The sequence below is a fragment of the Pseudonaja textilis genome, chromosome 15, assembly GCF_049901715.1.
Source record: "Pseudonaja textilis isolate UNSWEBS1 chromosome 15, rPseTex1.2, whole genome shotgun sequence".
Lineage (NCBI taxonomy): Eukaryota > Metazoa > Chordata > Lepidosauria > Squamata > Elapidae > Pseudonaja > Pseudonaja textilis.
Window position 1 is genome coordinate 1,472,275 of NC_142004.1, and position 20,772 is coordinate 1,493,046.

The 20,772-nt window shown below is 49.8% G+C and overlaps 1 protein-coding gene across 1 annotated transcript in view; it reads right to left on the bottom strand.

Moving 5' to 3' along the window:
• Positions 1-481: 481 nt before the first annotated feature.
• SETD1B (SET domain containing 1B, histone lysine methyltransferase) overlaps positions 482-20,772 on the bottom strand; it is a 29,107-nt gene continuing 8,816 nt past the window's right edge. Inside the window, exons 7-18 of the mRNA XM_026719448.2 lie at positions 15,583-16,344; positions 14,582-14,755; positions 13,947-14,034; positions 12,984-13,213; positions 12,463-12,565; positions 11,214-11,723; positions 8,493-10,097; positions 7,108-7,274; positions 5,985-6,116; positions 5,337-5,456; positions 4,072-4,209; positions 482-3,922 (exon numbers count right to left, since the gene is read on the bottom strand). Coding sequence (XP_026575233.1) covers positions 3,749-3,922; positions 4,072-4,209; positions 5,337-5,456; positions 5,985-6,116; positions 7,108-7,274; positions 8,493-10,097; positions 11,214-11,723; positions 12,463-12,565; positions 12,984-13,213; positions 13,947-14,034; positions 14,582-14,755; positions 15,583-16,344 — 4,203 coding nt within the window. The 3' untranslated portion in view covers positions 482-3,748. The remainder of the gene's footprint in view (positions 3,923-4,071; positions 4,210-5,336; positions 5,457-5,984; positions 6,117-7,107; positions 7,275-8,492; positions 10,098-11,213; positions 11,724-12,462; positions 12,566-12,983; positions 13,214-13,946; positions 14,035-14,581; positions 14,756-15,582; positions 16,345-20,772) is intronic.

The following is a 20,772-nucleotide window of genomic DNA, read 5'->3' on the forward strand; positions in this document are numbered from 1 at the left end:
AGCTTGGTAGCTGAGAAGGAACATTATAAAATAGAAGAAGAATTTAATTTGCAAAAAAGAAAAAAAAAGAAACAAACAAAACAAAACTTGCTGATCGGCTTAAATACATTTTAGGTTGTCATTAATAGACTGTACACATTTTCTTTGTTTGAAATAAATAGATATTTTTTTTGCACATTAAGGTTATCAGAAAGGCAAATTAAAAAAAAAAGAGCCTCATCTTGGCATTTCGTTTTTTTTTTTTTAATCTTCAGCGTCTTTAATGCTTCTAGTTTGATCTACGCATTTGAATCCCCCCCCAAAAAAGTTGAGATTTTGTACAGAATTTACATTATACATAGCTTGACACAAGCTGTAAACGGCGCCAGCGTTTCACTCCTGGGATACACGCGCGCGCGCACCCCTCCCCAAGACGCTGGCTTTCTCGTTGAGGTCTTCTGCTGGCGATTTTGTTTGCTTTTTTTGTGTGTTTTTCTTTAAAAAAAGAAAAAAAAGAACTCCAAACTACTATTTGTCACTTTAACAAATTATTTACATGCTTTTTTTTAAAGTACAAACAAAAAAGCCCCCAACAAAACAAAACAAACGAAACAAAAAACCCCTCCGACTCAACCCACCCCCATCCTCCAAATACAAACAACGTGTTTCTACAAGAAACAAGGGTTTCGAAGAGAAGACTTGGAAAGGATGCCCTATGTACAGGTGATGCGTCCGCTTTAAACTTCAAAATTTCATTTTAACCCCAACCACACACCCCCACGGGTTTTCTGGTTTTTTTTAAAAAAAAACAACTTCATACAGAAATGCACTGAAATGATCCCTGAAAATAGGTCAAAAAAAAAAAAAACCAAAAACGACAAAACTGAAATAATAATATTTCATCCGAGTTTTAAAATGCGACGCCCGCCTCCCCTCCTTACGTCCCCATGGCAGAAAGAAGCCGTTTGGGCAAGATCAAGACCTCCTCTCCTGGATTCCCAAGAAGGGAACCTCCAGCTTGGAAACCCGAGTGTCGGGTTGAATGTCTGAAAGCTGGCTTAGCTGGCGGGTCTGGGACTCGAACCGCGGAGGGTGTTTTCCCAAGGAACCGTGGTGTTGAGAGGCCAAGCAAAGATGGCCCAGGCTACCACGGGGGAGAGGAGAGACGAGGCGTGGGCACCTTCTCCAAGCGATGGGGCTCTTCTTGGAGAGCCACGGCTGGGCCCCTTTGAGCTGTCACTCAACTGCCCCTCCCCACTTCCTTTTTATTTAGGATGGAAGACGATGTGCTGGGGTCGAATTCTTTTCGGGGGAAGGAAATCTAACCACGCTTGGAGGAGGGAAAACCCTACGGAGAACCTTGGCTCTAGGGAAGGAGACGTTTCCGCGGACCTCAACACTTTGGCGAGCCTCCGGCCTGCCCTCTCCCTTCCCTCCCGCGCCCAACCGTGGCCAAGGCTAACCAGCGGCCTCTTTCGTGACAGCAATGGAGCTAGGGGTATACACACGTTCCTGTATTTCATTTTGCACTTAAAGGGGGGAGGAAAAAAATGGGTGGGGGGGGGAAAGGAAGAGAGAAAGTCCTCAGTCACAAGGAAGCTTTTCCCGCACAAGCTGCTACATACATTTCAGAGTTTTGCCTGTGTGGAGAATTCCCTAGTGGGTTACATTCACAGCATGAAAGGGGACGGAGGGAAACGACAGGAAGCCGTTACCTGGTCTGAACGATGGGAAACCAGACACGGGCTTGTCTAGGTTGGGGAGGCGTCGAATGCCGGGCACGGACAAGCCTGGCGAGAGGGCAGGGAAGAGAAACAAAGCTGGGCCAGCTCTCCTTCCTTCTTGGTCAAGTCCAAGTTCTCAAGCTGGAAGGTCAAGGAGGAGCTGGGCTGAGGTCCCCCCTGCCTCTTCCTGTCCACTAAACGGAGCCCACCTCTCTAGGCCACGAGCCGCGGAAGTTCAGCTGGCACGCCGATCAATTGGAAGAATGGGCTAGCCACGTCCTACCCACGTAGAGAGAGCAGAACACGGAAGCCGATACAGGTTTGTGGGGAGAAGGGAAGGGGCTTGTCGTCTAGCTCAGAACTCTCCAAACCTGGCCACTTTAAGACTTGTTGGACTTCGACTCCCAGAATCCCCCAGCCAGCCATGCCTGCTTTCTCTCTCTCTCTCAATCTCCTAAAGTGGAGAGAGATTGCAGAGGAAGGGATTGCGAGAGAGTTAAGCTATGCTGGCTGGAGAAAGTCTGGGAGTTGAAGTCCACCAGTCTTAAAGGGGCCGAGTTTGGGGGCCCTTGTCGTTCACCTTCTCTAAGCCTTCGAGTCAGCCACATCTAGGCGATGGGTGTTCAGCAGGGCCACGTTTCGAGGCCAGGAATGCAACCAGAGGCTAAGAGGCGCCCCAGGTGGGCTAAGAATCTGAGATTTGCCCCTCGGTTTGGTTTTTAAGAACCCCAGGCCTAATTTGAAAGCCAACCCCTTCGCCTGGCTATCCTCCTAGAGTGGCGTCCACTTCTCTGATGCTTAAGCCCACTTGGTTTCCAATATGAGGACCACCCTGGAGATCGTTGGCGCTGGGCTGCCAAAGGCCGTTTCAAAGAGTCTTTGCTCTCGCGGCTCTGCCAGAGTGGTAGGTGGTGGTACCACAAGGACAGAGCCAGCTGCCCAACTGACCTCCACCAAGCTGGCTTGGCTGCCAAGCAAGACCTCGGTCCTCCTAAGCTACAGAGACTGACCTTCTTGAATGGTCAGGAAGTTGGGGGGGGGGCACACCCAAGACGTTGCCACAGAGGAAATGGCAGCTTTTGCTTTGGGGCGCTGAGCCGCTCTAGGAGTTGAGCCCGCCTTGTCCTCTATTCCTGAGGAGAGGACAGCTGTCTTCCTTATGCCCCCATAGAGAGGGGATGAGGGGTGTCCGGCAGGCAGCGGGGCCTGGTGGACACTGCCCAAAGAGGGGGACCTTCCCTGCTTTCATCTGACAAGGGCGAAGGGATAAAATCTCAGGCTTTCAAAAGAGGGGCTAGAATGCTCCTGATCCTATACCTGGAACCTTCCTGAGCGAGCAAATCCAGAAATTGTGGTGGGATGAGACCCCACTCGGACACCCCGTCGCCACCTGGGCATTCCTGAAGAGCTCTGGCTACCTGCAACCCCATATCAAATTTATGGACCTCCACTTTTGAACCATCCCCTCTCTGTCAAATGTATTTTAACCGTCGGAAGATCCTCGCTTGTCCCCCCACCGCCGACCTCTCCAAGAGCACCCCCCCGCCCCAAGACCTGTAAATGAATGGGAAAAGTAGCAGCATCTTATGAAGAAAGTCATGTTTTTAACGAAAAAGACAAAATACCTTGCTGTGCCCCAAGTGGAGCTGGGCTGATGCGGAGCAGGTGGGCAAGAGAGGTTGTTTTCGTTTTGGTGTTTTTTTTTAAAAAAAATAGTGTTTTGATGTCGGAACGAAACGAGGAATTGGATGAAAATTGGATGAAAAGCACCTGCAGCCATGAACAGTCTCTAGTGTGCGTGTCTGAAACCGGCGGGTCTCCAGCGGAGGACGGTGCCCAGCGGGTTGGGTGTTTTTTTTTTCTTTCTTTCCCACTCTCCCATTTTTCTTTTTTTTCCTTTTCTTTCCCTACTTGGTTTCATATTTTTTTCCCCTCCTCTTTTGGCAAAAAGTGCAACCCACAACGCCCTCCGGATTCCGTAGCCTGGAGGCCGCCGATGCGTGGCCCACAACCGGGGTGGTGGTGGTTGTGGTGGTTGTTGTTGTCTAATTCAGGGTCCCTCGACAGTTCTCGGAGCCGCACAAGCAGGGGATCTTGACGTCCTCGATGGGGAACTTGTAGTCGTAGGTGATCTCCTCGTTCACGCTGATGTGCTGCTTGGAGTAGATGACGATCTTCTTCTGCGACTCCACCGTGATGACCTTCGCATAGCAGTTGGGCTGTGGGGAGAAAAGCCCCCCCCGGTGAGGATTGAGGGTCTCCGCCCCCCCAGCCCGCAACGGGAGGTTTCGGAGAAAAGTGGGGGGGGGGAAGGGGGGGTCTCTTTCTGGCGGATCCCCAGAAGGCGCCAGAGGAAGAGAAGACTTACGTTGCAACTGTGGTTGATGAAGCGGGCGAAGTTCCCGCACTTGGTTGCGTCGATGATGGTGTCGTGGTCCACTCGGAACATGTAGCTGCTCCCGATGCCTTCGTCTTCATACCGCTTCTCTCGCATGTCGGCAATGACCTGTGGGGAGATTCCTCAGGTCAGGCCAAAGTCTGCGCTGGGGATGGATGGATGGATGGAAGGGAGAAAGAGATGGGAGGGGAGAGGAGGAAGGGAGGAAGGAAAGAAGGAAGGAAGGAAGGAAGGAAGGAAGGAAGGAAGGGGAGAGGAGGGAGGGGGAGGAGGGAGGGAGGGAGGGAGGGAGGGAGGAAGGAAGGAAGGAAGGAAAGAAGGAAGGAAAGAAGGAAGGAAAGAAGGAAGGAAGGAAGGAAGGGAGGGAGGGGAGAGGAGGGAGGGAGGGAGGGAGGGAGGAAGGAAGGAAGGGAGGGAGGGAGGGGAGAGGAGGGAGGGGAGAGGAGGGAGGGAGGGAGGAAGGAAGGAAGGAAGGAAAGAAGGAAGGAAAGAAGGAAGAAAGGGGAGAGGAGGGAGGGAGGGAGGGAGGAAGGAAGGAAGGAAGGGGTAAGGGAGAGTAGGAGGCTGATGGGACCCATGACAAAGGACAGCTGCTGAAGATAACGGGACTTCAAACAAAAGCCAGGGTGGGGAATTGCCTGTTGTCCAACACCCAACCCTTAAAACTGGCATAAGGTAAAGGTTCCCTTCACACATACGTGCTAGTTGTTTCCGGCTCTAGGGGGCGCTGCTCATCTCCGTCACAAAGCCGAAGAAGAGCCAGCGCTGTCCGAAGACGTCTCCGTGGTCATGTGGCCGGCAGGACTAAACGCGTTGGTAGGCGCACGGAACGCTGTTCCCTTCCCACCAAGGGGGTCCCTATTTTTCTACTTGCATTTTTTAAAGATGCTTTCGAACTTCTAGGTTGACGGAAGCTGGGGCAAGGAACGGGAACTCACTCCGTGACGCGGGGCTAGGGATTCGAACCGCCGAACTGCCGACCTTTCTGATCGACAAGCTCAGCGTCTTAGCCACTGAGCCACCGCGTCCCCAAAACGGGCCTGGCCCTTCTCAAATGCAGAGTAGAGAAAAGGTCTGTGCTCATAGTCCTGAAAGGGTCTTCAGATCAAAGGACCGAGAAACGGGACGCTGCCGCCCGGCCGGCGGTAGGTCCGAAGTTCCTTATGTTCGACAAGGCCTGGGGGAGCCTCTGAATCTAGCAGCATCTGGGGACGGGACTCCCTGGGGCAGCTTACCTGTCGGATGTTTTGGCCCACGTACTCGATCACCATCTCATCAGCAGCAATGGGCTCCATGGCAAACAGCCCCCAGTCGTGGATGTGGCTCTTGCAGAATTTTAGCTTCTTCTTCCGGAACTGCAGAGCGGAGGAGGCAGAAGAAGACCGGTGACTAACCAAAATCCACGCTGGGAAAACCCTAAAAGCTCCCTGCTAGCCACGCCAAAACCAGAGGCCGAATTTAAACCCTCCAAAGGGAGAGGCCAGGACACTCTCGGAAGTGCTGAGGGCCAGCGGTCCTCGTTGTAGCGACCGCAATGTCATCGGGGCCACCGAGCAAAGTGTTTGCTAAGGGAAAGACGGGTGACGGTCGTCAATGAGAGGACAGTGATAATAAGTTGCTTTTTCGTCACTGTCCCGCTTTGCGGATGTTGCTGAACGAGGCGGTCGCTAAAGGAGGACGGCCTGTAAGCTGTTGGGCTGCAGCCGGATGAGACGACATGGTTCTCAATTTCACTCCTTGTCCTGGAGGGATTTGTACCTTTTGGGCTTTTTTTTTTTAGCAGCCGGGCCTCTGCCCCCACCTGACCCCTGTCCTCCTTCCATCAAGCTTTTCACCCCTGGGGGGTGGGGCCGGGGGGTGGCCGGGGGGGCTACACAACTCACCTTGAGCTGGTTGAATTTGAGCAAGTCGCTGTCGCAGCTTCCGGTGAAGGAGGAGAGGAGCCTGCGCTGTTCTGATCTCCGCTCGGAGCCGGCCCGGGTGGAAACGTGGAGCTGAGCAGGGATGCTCATTCCCTGGGGGACGAAAGGGGTCATTTCAGGGCGGGGAGGTGTTGCACCTGGGGGAAGGGGGCCTTCTCACTCAGGTAATCCTTGTGTCAGGGCTCCGGCAGTTTTCCTCATTGAAATCCTGAGTCTCGAGCCAAACTTCCAAAACTTCAGAAGGATTTATTGAGAGTTAACATGCCGGCACTGCCTGGGTGTAGCCGACTCTGAGGCACGTCATTCACCGTCACCCTTGACCCTGGTTTTCCCTCCACACCCCCTGGGTGTATCTTAATTCATATTCTCCAATGGGACACCTCCGTAGCCCAGAGTCATCAGTCATGCTCTCCAGGCAGAATCTTTAGCAGGAGAAACTTCAGTCACCTAGAAACTATCTTTGAAAACATTTATGGAATGCAAACTGCCGCACTGCTCCCCCCTCCCTGTCTGTTGGCAACCCTAAAAAGACCATAGAAATCTTTTATGAGTTGGCACCTCGACTTACGGCCACAACTGAGCCCAAAATTTCCACCGTTAAGTCAGGCAGCTGTTAAGTATAGGTTGTTCTCAACTTACAATAGCTCGTTTCGCGACCGTTCGAAGTTACAAGGACGCTGAAAAAAAGCGACTTATGACTGGCTTCTCACACTTACGGCCGGTCGTAGCCGCCTCCCCCGTGGTCATGTGATTAGAATTCAGCTGCTTCGCAACTGACTCATATTTATGACGGTTGCAACGTCCTGGGGTCATGTGATCCCCTTTTGTGATATTTAAAGTCAATGGGGAAGCTAGGTTCACTTAACAACCGTATTATTAACTTCACAACCGCAGGGATTGACTTGGTGAGAAAGGGGTCTTGCTTAACAACAGAAATTGGGGGGGGTCCATTGTGGCCGTCGTAAGTCGAGGGCCACCTGTATTGGTGTAGAATTCCTGTTCTCAACAAAATCCAAGGCAAGTGGGTTTCAAAGGGTCCAATCCCACCCCTTCTGCTCAGAGCCCACCGGGGCAGCCCCCTTACCTGCGTATCGGTGGGAGGGTCTTCTGCGAACGCTCGGCTGTTGTTGAGGTATTTCAGCTTGTCCTTCTTGTCGATTTTGTAGTAGCCTTCACTTCGGGCACAACCGGTGACATGTTCCCGCATCCCATCGTCCCGTTTCTTCTTCTTTGGGGTGAAAAAGCTGGTTGGTAGCAGGATGTTAAGGGAAAAGTGGCAGGGGTCACCCAACGCTCCTCCCCAAAAGGAACTGTCATGCCCTAGTTGGAGTCTGATTCTGAGGGGGAGATTGAGCAGCTGACAGGGGGTGGGATAAGGGAGCAACCTGGCTTATGGGAGAGGAAATGGCCCTGATCCCTTTCATTAGTTGCAGCTGGGAGAACAGGGTATAAGAGGGGCGTTTGCACACAGCTCCTTACTGGAAGCAAAGCGTGCATTATCTTTGTCGAGGCTTATCTGGGTTTTGGCGTCCTCCCAACTGTGGGTACTGCATTCTTTTTTGGAAGTCTGCAATTTATCATCCTGGCCTGCTGTGTCAATTACTTCAGTGTGGTTTGTGTTGGTTTTTATTTAATTTCTAATTATCTTTACTTTGGGTTCAGACTGCGTTTTTTTCCCTTCATAGACTGTTTTTGGAAGAGTTTGATCTCCCTGGACATTGGGGGCCAAGTTGGAGGCATTAAAGGGAATTTATTCTACTTTTGTGGCTTTGTTATTTTTGTGTCACGCCCCTTTGGGTCATCACAGGAATAAATAATAGTGTGGGGAAAAGGGGTTGGGGAAATTTAGTGGGTGTCCAAGACTGAATGCCAGCTGGGGGTTCATTGCAGATGGGGCTTCTCTGCAGTGATGCCACCTACCTATATGGTGGCACCTCCCTCTACATCTCAACCTTGGCAACTTGAAGATGGGTGGACTTCAACTCCCAGAATTCCCTTGCCCCCCATCCATCCAGATGGCACTTTGTAAGTTTAAAGGAGTATTTGCACGGCTGGCTGGGGAATCCGGGGAGTTGAACTCCGCCCATTTTCAAGTGGCCAAAGTTGAGAAACATTGCTCAAAAACTAGAGAGTGCCATCTGCAGGTGACTTGCATCTTCGCCAGGAGACACCTACCCTCTGAAAAAGTGGTCCATAATCTGAGAATATCCCTGAAATTTGCCTCCCTCAAGATAGACACCATCTCCTGGCAGAATTTAGGATTAAAAAAAAGGAGGGTGCCTCAATTTTGGGTGGGGTGGGGGTGGGATGGGGGTGGGGTGGGGGTGTCCTTTCCTGGCATTCCTTGGCCAGTGTTGTTACAAAGCAGAATTCGGTTCTGCTCCATCATGCAACGATTGGCCGATTAGCCTGGTGGTCAGAAGCTCCGGAGGCCCCGCCCCACCCGGCAAACAGAGCCGCAAAGGATATGAGGATGGTACACCCACAGCGTGTCGTTCAGCCAGTCCGTGCCGTTGTCTTGCTGCAACAGGTGATCGTAGGTGATGCAGAGGAACTGGATGTCCTCTTCGTCGATCCCGCCGTTCCAGATGTCGTACAGAATGGTCATCTCCTCGAACTCAGAGCGGGGCCGGAACTGGAACCGAGGGGGAGAGTAGTCGGGCGAAGGGATTTGCGGGACGTCGTCGGGCCTCTTCTTCTGGCGCCTCCACTGCTGCCTTTTGGCTTTCAGGTAGCTTTCTTCTTCTTTGAAGTCCTCGTTCCACTGGTTCTCCAGCTCCTTGAAGGGGAGCTTCTCCATCAAGACGTCAGGAGGCAGCTTCTCGTGGAAACCGTCGTTCCGGAAGTCCAAGGTGACTGCTTCCGGATCTTTGAGGGCATAGAAGCCCTCGGGATGGCTACCGTATAGCTCTTTGTTCACAGGACTTTCTGCCAAGACCACTGGGATGGGAAGCAGAGGAGGAGGAGGAGGAGGAGGCAGCTCTACGGGCTTGTCCGAATAGGCCTCCAACATGGGCCCCAAAGGAGAAGCTCGTTTCGGCCGGCCGGGTTTCCTTTTGATGGGGAGGACAGAAGAGGGGCTGGGCGGAGGGAGAGGGGGAGAAGCCATGGGGATGTCCAGGAAGGGTAAGACGGACCTTGTGTCTGCACCGCACTCCTCTGGCGCCATCTTGGAGTCCATGAAAATGCAAGGCCGAACGGGAAGAGGCTGGCCGGGCGCTAGGTCCAAGTGGGTGTGAAACGCTGGCACGGGGGGGCTGGCAAAGGGGATGGGGGAGGGCACGCTGTTCATGCCAGCCAGCAAGGAAGCACCGAGAGGTTCTTTGAAGACTTTCTCGTCGGGCTCCTCCTCCGATGGCTTCTTGCTCGACAGAAGGCAAGGGAGGGCGGTAGCACCAGGCTCGGGGAACGTAGGCGTGAAGGTGAAATCCCGCCCGGGGGTCCGGGGAATGCCCCCGCTGTTGATGCCGGGGGACTGGGACGGGTACGAGAAAGGGCTGCCTGGCACCGGAGGAGAACTCAAAGTCAGGCTGCTTCCGGTGAGAGGCGCCTCGCTCCCCGGCGTGGCGGGGATGGTGTCCGTGCTGTGGGACTTGGAGAAGCTGTGGGAACACTTGGCTAAAATGTCCCGGCCCGGCGTCCGGGGCAGCTCCTCCTCTAGTGCTGTCTTGCTTGGGGCTAAGTGATCGGGGAACTTGTCCGGAAGGAGCAAGTATTCCTCTTTATGAGGTGCGACGGAAGGGGGCAGGGGAAGCGAGCAGGGTGGTATGGCGGTGAAAGGAAGCCCGGTGGACTCCAAGGGAGTCACCACTTCCCTCCCGGGAGTCCGAGGGAGCTGGTCCTCTTCCTCTTCTTCCTCCTCTTCCTCCTCAGCTACGCAGGGCGATTTGCCTTTTGCTTGGATTTCTAAAGTGCTCTCATTGGGCTTAGTAAAAAAGGAGGTCTTGTTGGACAAGACTTCTCCAAAGAGTTCCACCGGGGTCGGAGGGCGGAGGCCTTCACCCTCCTGGGCGCCTGGTTTTGGACCGTCTAGCATCTCCGGCTCCAGTTCGACATCTGCTTCAGACTCCTCCACTGGAAGGGGAAAAAAAAAAAAAAACAGAGGCACGAAGGACCACGGTCAGGTTCTTCTTCAACGTTCTCCATGAAAGAAACTTAGCATCTGTCTGAGAAGCAGGATAGCTGTCCATGCAAATCTACCTACATTAAGCCCAGCAGGTCCATTTTCTGTAAGTAACATGAAATATGGATGCCTCACCTTTTGCAAAAGCAATCGTACGTTTTGGAAAACCCTGTGCATTTTACCACAGCTCAGACATATCATGTCCCTCTAAGCTTAATTTTCCCCCTTTGTAAATCAAAATCGGTGTTTCCACCTGAGCAAAGGCGTGTGCCTTAATTTTAAATACTGAAAGGAAGAGAACCTTGAGAAACTTACACATTTACTAGTAAAGGGGAATATTTGTAGCTCAGGGTTGAAGGGAGGGGTCCTTGGGTGTTTTCCGAGCTTGGCTGCTTTTTTGCAGATATTTCATTACCAAATTAGGTAACATCATCAGCACCAAGGATCCCCTCAACTTATATTTATATATTATATAACTTTTATAAATAAATTTAAGATGTCGCTGGAGCTTCACCCAATTCATTAATTAGAATAGAATAGAATAACAGAGTTGGAAGGGACCTTGGAGGTCTTCTAGTCCAACCCCCTGCCTAGGCAGGAAACCCTACACCACTTCAGACAAAAGGTTATCGAACATCTTTTTCAAAACTTCCAGTGTTGGAGCATTCACAATTTCTGGAGGCAAATTGTTCCACTGGTTAATTGTTCTGTCAGGAAATTTCTCTTTAAGTTCTAGTTGCTTCCCTCCTTGATTAGTTTCCACCTGTTGCTTCCTGTCCTGCCCTCAGGTGCTTTGGAGAATAGCTTGACTCCCTCTTCTGTGGGGGCAGCCCCTGAGATAGTGGAACACTGCTATCATTCATTAATATAGAACATTAAGATAATTAATATAGGGCATTAAGAATCAGCATTTATTTCCAGGTCATGCTTTAAAAAAAAATAATCCTGTGTGTTACAACCCAAGAAGTCGCCCAAAGATCGGCTTGGCGGAGACCTTCAAGCCACGTGATGGCTTAGCATGATCGGTGAACCCAGCCTGGCTGGAAAAGGTGAAGGGGAGGCCCTACCTGTCATACGCATCGGAGACAGCCGGAGCTTCTCCTCCTGAGCTCTCTCAATCACCACCAGCACGTCGGCAGCCAAGGACTCTACGGGAATCTCCTGCTCCTGCTCCTCTGCTGGCCTGGTGTCTTCTTTCATCTCTTCTCCTCCTGGAGCTGAAGGTTCTGCCGGGCCTAGAGGGACGTAGTCTTCCTCCACCGGGAAGAGTTCCAGAATGGTCTCTCTTTCATCCTCATCTTCAGGTCCTGGAGCGAGGGACTCGAGGCCCAGTTCAGCAGGCAAGATCTCCCTCTCATGCGATAAAGAGACCCCTTCGTCATCCTCCATCTGTTCCTCGTAATTTTCACCCTCTTCCTGCTCTTCTTCCTCCTCCTCCTCCTCCTCTTCTTCCTCCTCTTCTTCTTCTTCTTCATCTTCATCATCAGAATCAGAACTTGTCCCGAAGTCTGAGGATTCCTCACTCTCATCGGACGACTCTAGTTCTGCCCTGGAAGAGGCAGGACTTCCTAGATCTTCTGCTGGAAGGCAAAACATTTGTGGTTCATTTTGATATTTTTTGGGTGGGTTCAGAACAGACCAGAGAAACCAACGTCTCTGTTGTTTTCCCACCTAATTTTACTACCTTGCTGGACAACCTCACTAAAGAGAAAACCCCTCCGATGTTACTAACGTTACCTGAACTAGCATCCACTACAGCATCCCAAATAAAGCCTTACCTAAAAGCCCTTTTAACAATGAAACGCTCGTTTCATTCGAAAACTGTGAATTTGATGATTTTGTAAGGAATAGAGGCAGGCTTCCATTTACATCTACCACACAACGGTCCTGAAAAACGTGGCTTGCAAGAAAGCCACACCTATAAGCATTAAGACATCCCCACAGCCACGTGGTCAAACTCCGAGTTTTTGGCAACCCGTAAGCATTTACAACAGGTGCGGCATCCCTGGGATCAGGTGATAATCATTTGCGACCTTCCCATCTGGCTTCCAATGAGCTTAACGGCCGTAAGATTCACTTAACAGCTGCAGTGACAGTTGACCACCGTGGCAAAAAAGATTGTAAAATCGGGTGCAACTCCTTTAACGTCTTGCTTAGCAATGGAAATTCTGCAATGGTGGTCCTCAGTTGAGGACTATCTGTATAAAACTCCCTCCTTTGGTTACTCCTCCATTCAGAAGGCCGTCGGCTTTGGGTAATTTTTCCCTCTCAAGTGGGTTAAAAATCAACATTTCAGCTTCTGACAAAGCCACGTACCTTCTTCAGAATCTTGATCCTCTTCCTTTTCACTGATCTGTGCTTCGGTCTCTTCTTCCTCTTCCTCCTCTTCCTCTTCTTCGTTGACATCTTCCTCCTCTTCCTTGGAAAGAAGGAATTTGGAAAGTTCAGCACTCACCTTCGACCCGGGATGAGGGAAAACACATGGATCGAGAGCCAACAATGGGATAGAAACCTCAGCCGTGACCTAATTAACAGCTAGACCCCAAAATTATGGGAGTCGGTCCGAGATATATCTCCAAGGCATCAAGTTGGGAAGAAGTAACCTAGATAAAACATAAGCACCAGCCACAGACTGGCCATCGGGTAGTCGAAGTAGCAAGGTTTTATTCTCCAAAACAGGACATTGAGGAAGAATATAAATAAAGAGAACCTTATGACTTATGATTTGAATGGGGGTGGATTTGTTGAAGCCCTGACGCTAAGGATCTTTCGATTCTTGCAGGACTAAGAGGTTCCTCCCTCATCCCCCGTGAAGACAACTCAGGATAAAGATATACCTTATCGGACATGGATTTCATCACCCCTTCCACTTCCTCCCGTTCTGCCTCCTTTTCCGAAGAGGATTCCTCCTCCTCCTCCTCTTCCTCTTCCTTGCCCGAGTCTTCCTCCTCTCCTTCGCTGTCCAGCTCCAGTGGCCTGGCCGGTCTTCTTCGGAGGCCCACAGATTCCGGATCTTTCCGGGAGAGCTCCAGCGCTGCATCGGGCAAGTCTCGGTCTCGTTCTGATTCTAAGTATAAAACAGATGGGTTGAGCGGAGGGAGAGAGTCAGAAACAACTTTTGCCAAAAAAATAATAATAAATAAATGGTAGAAAAGACACCAAAAAGCAGATTGGACCAAAGTTAGGCACCTTGAGGCAAATAAAAGCCTAGAGACATGGCATTATCAGGCACGCTGGTATACGGTGCGACAGCATTGCCAGTTTTGACAGGCAATTTAGTAAAAATGCAGTTGGCTTGGCTTGACTGAGGTTATGTGAAAATGCTCGTCCCTGCCTACAGTCTAGGCTAGGGAGATTCACTCATTGATTTGTTTATATTTATTTGTCATTCAGCCTTTATTACTGCTTAGAAATAAGGAGGTGAAGGCACACAGTACACTTTTCCTCCTCCTCTTTTCCCCACAACAACCCTTGAGGTGGGTTGGGCTGAGAGAAAGCGACTGGCCCAAAGTCACCCAGCCAGTTTTTCATGCTTGAAGCAGGACGTGAACTCATGGCCTCCTGTTTTCTAGGCCAGCACTTTTAACCACTGTACACGCTTAATATTCCCAATATTCTTCCTGGGCATGTTTTCGAGATATGATCACGATGCCCTCTGCACACATTATTTGGTCATTGTTTAGAGCAGTTGGGTTTAAGCTAGCCATGCCAAATGTAACCCTACTGGTTCTACTCTGATCACGGGTTAAGCCTAGCTCTAGTCTGAAGGGATGAAAGAGGAGGAAGCAAAGCGTAGCGACCTTCATCTTCATCATCTACGGAAGTAGATGGCCGAATCCGCTTCTGGTCTCCAGCTGAGGCAGCTTCGGGTGGTTCCTTTCTCTTCACCTGTAGAAAACGGGAAATTAAACCTCTTTTGAGAAGGGGCGACTTGCTAGTTGTCTTGCCTTTGCCAAGGACAAGGCAGAAGAGGCTCCCAAAAGTTTAAAAAGAGGCTGGCTACAGAAGGATGTGAAAATAGATTTCCTGTACAAGTAATCCTCGACTTACAAATCCTTCGTTTATTGACCACAGTTAAGGTGGGCTATGACCACCACCGTCAACCCTGATCACGCTGTTCTTAACTCTGCTATGGGGCTTCTAATAATTTATCCAAAGGCTGTCTGATTCCAGGAGATGAAATCTCTGGTCATAGAAGGTGACCCAAAATTAATTGCTGTTCTGAATCGGTGGTGCTCTCTCTAAATAAGAGAGAAGCGACCATTGTTGGTTCCAACACACCTGCCAGCTGTCCGTAAGAGCTCGGCAAGGAACCATTCCTTGAAGAGGTCCTATAATCTAACATAAGGCCAAAGGTCGGGGCATGAAATCCTGCACTAGAAATCAAAGCAAATTTACCAACTTGCCATTCTTGAGATGCCAGGGATACTCTTACCTTAAAAGATGGTAGCCGGATGGCCCCTCGCAGCCCGATGCCCAAGCCGATCCCTTCGTAGCCCAACCCTTCTCCTTTATTCCAGTTCTCCAGAAGACAGGAGGTGATACGGTCCTTTGGTTTCGGCTTCTCCTCATCTTTATGGTCCCCAGATTTTACCGGGGTCAAAGATGCCTGGGAAAGACGGGGAAGATCTCACTTTTCTGCTTTAATCCTTTTCTAGACGCTTGTACTTCTCTGAATAGATGCAGCCAGCTTGATTTGTCTCCGAGAAGATGACCAGAGCTTCCTTGCTTAAATCTCACAGGATAAATTCACCATGAATAAACCCTGGGGAAGCTAAACCCAGCCCCGCATAATCTGCACATCAACCTAGATTGCTGCAAATATTCCCAAATTAACCGCTGGATCTTCACTTGGTCTGGTCTGACGTTCATACCTGCAAACAGGATGAGTTTTGTTCCCCAGATCCCAGCTTAAAGCTGAATATTGCCAGAATCCACAATGTTAAATTATGGTCTCCCGCAGCACAAAGCTATCTGAACCCAATCATTGATTCAAGATTGTATGTCTGAAAACAGGCTGGGGTATTCAAATACATAACATATTGAGTCATACCACTGTAGAGGTGGATGATCTAAAGGTAAAGGCTCCCTTCACACATACATGCTAGTCATTTCTGGCTCTAGGGGGCGGTGCTCACCTCCGTTACAAAGCCGAAGGGCCAGCGCTGTCCAAAGACGTCTCCGTGGTCATGTAGCCGGCATGACTAAACGCCAAAGGCGCACAAAACGCTGTTCCCTTCCCACCAAAGGGGTCCCTATTTTTCTACTTGCATTTTTTTTTTACATGCTTTCGAACTGCTAGGTTGGGACAAGGAACGGGAGCTCACTCCATGACGTGGCACTAGGGATTCGAACCGCCGAACTGCCGATCAGTGTTTTTCAACCTTGACCACTTTTAACAAGTATGGACTCCCAACTCCCAGACAAACTTCCTACCTTAGCGAGACGTTCTTTCTTGTCCCACCAATCGTCGAACGCCCGGAATGCCACCACTTCCACCATCTTCTTGTTCAAGTCCCTTTTCATGATTGCTTTGAGTTCCTTCACAATCACCAAGAGGACGCCGTCCACCGTGGCCTTGTGGGGGTCTTCCTTCTTGGGCTCGTAACCCGGCGGGGGGACAGAGGGGTCAAACCTGGGCAAAGGGGGCCACTGCTGACCCCGGTTCATCGCTGCCCCCATGGAGAAATGCCGGTAGGGAGGGAGGTTCACAAACTGCATCCGGTTGCTCATGAAGGGAGGGTACTGGTAGGTGTTCTGCCCTTGCATCAGCCGGCTGAGCATCTGGGTTTGCATTTGGAAAGACATGGACAGCCCACCCCACTGGTTGCCCAGGACGTTGATCATGTCCACCTGCATCACAGGAAACATTCCGGGATGGAAGGGAGGAAGAGGAGGCAGGATGTGAGGGGGAGGAACCCCTGGTGGGGTCGGGAGGGGCGGAGGGGGGACGGTAACGGCTGGGTGGGTGGGCGGAGGCGGGGGAGGAAGAGGAGGAGGCATCGGGAAGACCGTCTGGGGAGGTGGAGGAGGCGGCAGTGGAGGAAAGCCCAGCGGGGGCATCGGGATGGAAGAGGTCATCACAGCGGTGCTGCCAATGGAGGTGTTCACCACAATGTTCTTGGCACATTCCCCGTTGGGCGATTCACTCATCTCGTCGTCTGAGATCTCCATGTCTTCCCCCGATGATTGATGACACTGGGAGGAAGGGAGAAAAGGAGGAGAAAGGGCCACCTTAGAGCAGATCAGAGAACAGTTAACGAAGATAAGAGGACCTTCAAAGCTTACCCAGAGTGGTCCTCATAACACCCTAAATGCATAAACGAATGGCGCCACGGAAGGTACACCTTGGCCCATTTTGCTTTGAAAGATACTCCAACTGGCGGAGTCGTTGAACGTAACCTTACGGGGCAGCGTAAATGAAAAAAAGTGTTTTGCTATGAGGTGTGGGTTACTAAGAGAGCCATCCAGTCGCTAAACTGAAGAATAAAAGCAGTCCTGAGAAATCTCCAGTCTGGGTTTAATCAAGATGACTTTGATGGAAGGGTGACCACCAGGTGGTGCTGCTTGCAAAGAGTGAACTTTATATTCTGCAGCGTTTCTTCAGCAGCCTGGAGCTACGAGGGAGACGAGAGGTTCGCAGTCCATGGAGGTCTTCCTACTGGTGTAAGAATCTCCTGTGGCGTCAACCTTGTAGGAAGGTCTCCAAAGTAAAAGTAAAAGACCTCCAAAGAACCTCTTCTGGCGTTGACCTTGTAGGAAGGTCTCCGGAGTAGAAGACAAAGCAGATCTCCAAAGGAGAAGTCTCACATATTCTCCCGTCTTTACTCTAAAGCAGTGCGCCCAGCCTGTGCTATTTGGAAGCCTTGGGAGCTGAGCATGGCTTCTGGTTGGGAAAGCTGCACTAAAGTGTAATTATAATGAAGTATTTTTAGAAGGTAGGAGAGCACAAAAAAACCCAGAATTGGAAACCACCAACTACTCCAAACCCAACTCTACTTTTGCAAAGTTTTGATGTCTCAAGCCATCGCTTGAGCGTAAAGCACAATCAAGGGGAAGTCAGCTTGAAAATCAACGCAATCCAAAAACTGTAAAAGAAAGGAACATTTCAAAAGGCCTGTTAGTTTGAAAATACCCTTTGGATAAGTTCAGGAATTTCAATCTGTGCCGCATTCACCACGAAATAGAAACTCCTTTGACTTTTTTTTAAAAAAAATGTAAATGTGAGACCAATAAGATTCACTTTCTCCCCTTTCAATCCTCTTTCAAGAGCTGAACACGCAGAATCTAGTGAGAAAATTTGCCTCTTTGTAGAAAAAAAGAAACACTGCAGAGACCAGAGGCCCAAAGCCTGCAGCTTTCCCACTTTTTAACCCCCTATTCTGCAATTTGGGATTCAGATTGCTTTCTGATCTTGCAGATGTCATTTTTATTTTCCTTACGACCCAGTCTAGATCAATCCATCCCTTTTCCCAAAGCTTCCTCTTCACTGAGAAGGTGGCAATCTAGAAGATGAGAGCCACCTTCTGCACACATATCCCTGACATATTTAGCATTGATCAACTGGGGCCCCAGGCCAGAGAAACGCCTTCGGACAGTAGTAACCTGTGAAAAACGGTTGTAAGTCACACTTTTCAGTGCCACTGTAACTTTGAATGGTCACTAAACAAACTGTCGTAAGTCAAGGACTATCTGTATTGAGTAAAACGTGTACACGATTAGTAACAGCAGTGAGAAAAATCAGGCGATGGGATTGTCAAGAACAGAGACTTTATGTGTTTTTTCTCAGCTGAGCGTCCTAGTCTTTCGTCCCAAGCCTACCTTTACCTGTGCGAAGAAATCTACGGGCAAGGAAAACCCCCTTGTTTGACACCTGTCACCTGCCAGAGACCGAGACCAGTGCCTAGCACAGGAACAGCTGCAAATCCATCCAGATGCTTGTTAAGAGACAAAACGGGCACCTCGCCAGGAGGAGAGAAAATTGAACAACACGGGGTTTCATTTACGCTGCTTTATTCAATTCTCGCAGGAGGGAAATTTAAGCCGGTCTTGGGAGACGCAAAGAATGGAGCGAGCTCTCCTCCGGGGAATTGCAACTCGCTCCCCAGACTACATGGGGTTGTAGAGAAATGCCGGGGTGGTGTGTGTTTGTGCCACACCACCTGACAGGCTCAGGTGCTGCTTTGTAATGAGTGCCCGCCTCCCACCAGGAGGACTTGGGGGGGGGGAGGAGAAACGAGAAGACTTGAGAAGAAGGAAACCCAAAAAAAGATCTAACGTCAACACCAGGGATCCATAAAAGCCACAACAACTTCACTTGGCAAAAAACGCACCAGCTTGGAAAGCCGCGGAGCTAAATCGAGACAAATCCGCACTAAGGAGGTACTGCTGTCTGCAATCCCAACTGTCTTTCTAATCTTCAGCGTCTTTGTAGTTATTTTAGCTCAGCTCAATAAATCAGAAGAAGACAGTGTACCATTGAACGGGTTAATTAGGAAGAGCTGGCAAAATGTTTTCCAATTAAGAACATATTTTTGGACCAGTTATAAACAAGAACGATAGGAGAGACCAACAGAGGAATGCCTTTAGCTGGAGAAGGAGAGGAGAAGAGAGACAGGAGAAAGAGGAGGAGAAAGGGAAAGAGAAAAAGAAAGAGAATTTTAACTCAGTAGCCGGGACAAAAATTATGTATATATGGGTAGTTCTCGACTTAACAGGGGTTTGTTTAGTGACTGTTCAAAGTGACCAGGGCACTAAAAGAAAAGTGATCTCTTGTGATTCATTTGTCACGCTTACAACCATCGCAAGCATCCCCATGGTCAGGCGATCAAAATTCAGACGCCTGGCAATTGGACACAGATTTATGGACTCATAGAAAGGAGCTCTGTGGCGCAGTGGTTAGAGTGCAGAACTGCAAGCTACTTCTGCAGCCAGCTGCCTACAGTTTGGCAGTTCAAATCCCACCAGGCTCAAGGTTGACTCAGCCTTCCATCCTCCCAAGGTGGGTGAAATGAGGACCCAAATTGTTGGGGGCAAAAGGCTGATTCTGTAAACCGCTTAGAGAGGGCTGGAAAGCACTATAAAATGGTATAGAAGTCTAAGTGCTATTGCTATGGCGGTGGGAAGTGCCCCGGGGTCATGTGATCACCACTTTTTGGACCAGGAGGAAGCCAGGCTCACTTAACCAACCTTGTTACGAACTTAACAACCACAGGGATTGACGGTGGCAAGAAAGGTTGCAAAATCGGGCAAAGCGCACTTAACGAACGTCTCGCTTAGCATCAGAAATGTGGGGCTCAGTGACAGTCCTAACGTCGAGGACGACTTGTACAATTCTGCCACGGGAAAGACAGAGGCCCACGGAGGTGAGATGAGCCCAGGATTATAGGAGAAGATGCAAAGAAAACCACAGGCCAGGAAGGAGGGCAGAAGGAGAAGAGAGAAGGCTTGGATTTCACGACCCTTTTATACATCCAAGGGACCTGCAATGGGAATAAATCCCATCCCGTTCGATCGAGGGATAAATACAGACAGACTGAACCTGACTCAAGATCTGTAAACATTTCAAGCCCTCTTCTTTCAGCCACAGGTGCTTAGCTCTTTATTATGATAGGTAAACTCCTTTCAAAAAGCCATTCAAGAAGAGATTTAAAAGCATTCACCGTCCAATGGATCAACTGCTTCCGGAAATAAATTGGCATTCCAGGTGACCAAAAACAACCAACAACCTGCTCCAGGGATGAATGTGACTCCGCGAGAGAAGTGTGATCATTGCAGGATGGAAAAAAAACAGAAGCATTTTCCTGCTAAATCCCAACCAGCTGACACAGAGAGAAGGGAATTTCCCTCACACGGCTTACGATAGCATTGGCTGGGATTATTTTTTTATTTCCAATATTAGCAAATCAGTGTCTTCGTGCATAAACAGAGTCATTCCTTTTCTTTCTTTCTTTTTTTTTTCCTCCCCACCAATCTCCGGTGTAGCCTATGATCGTTTCCGAAAGGATATCATATCCAAGCAGGATAAAAAGATCCGGTTCTACAAATCGAACATCTTGTGTGTTGTAAAGCGAACGCAATCCACGCTTACTACTACATCGGTAATCCTCGACTTACGACCACAATTCAGACTGGACCTTCTATTGCAAATAGGAGAACTAGTCGTAAATACCATTTTTCAAGTATCATTGTAACTTTGGTCTTTAAATGAATGACCGTTAAAAGTCGAGGAACACCTGCACACCCTTGGGGGCAGGTTCCAATCGATTTCTCAGACAAGGTTGAAGGTCTGCACCTCCCACCAATACAGGCACTTATCAGCTTACAACCACTTGGTTTAGTGACTGTTCAAAGTTACAAGGCACTGAAAAAGGGACTAATAACCATTGTTCACACTTACAGCCGCTGCGGCATCCCGGTGGTCACGTGATCCAAATTCGGGCGCTTGGCAACGGACTTGTATTTATGACGGTTGCCGTGCCCCCTTTTGCAACCTTCTGACAAGTGGGGAAGCCAGATTCACTGAACCACCACCTCCCTAACTTCACAACTGCAGCGGTTCACTTAACGACCGTGCGAGAATAGTCAAAAAAAAATGGGGCAAAACTCACCAAACCAATGTCTCCC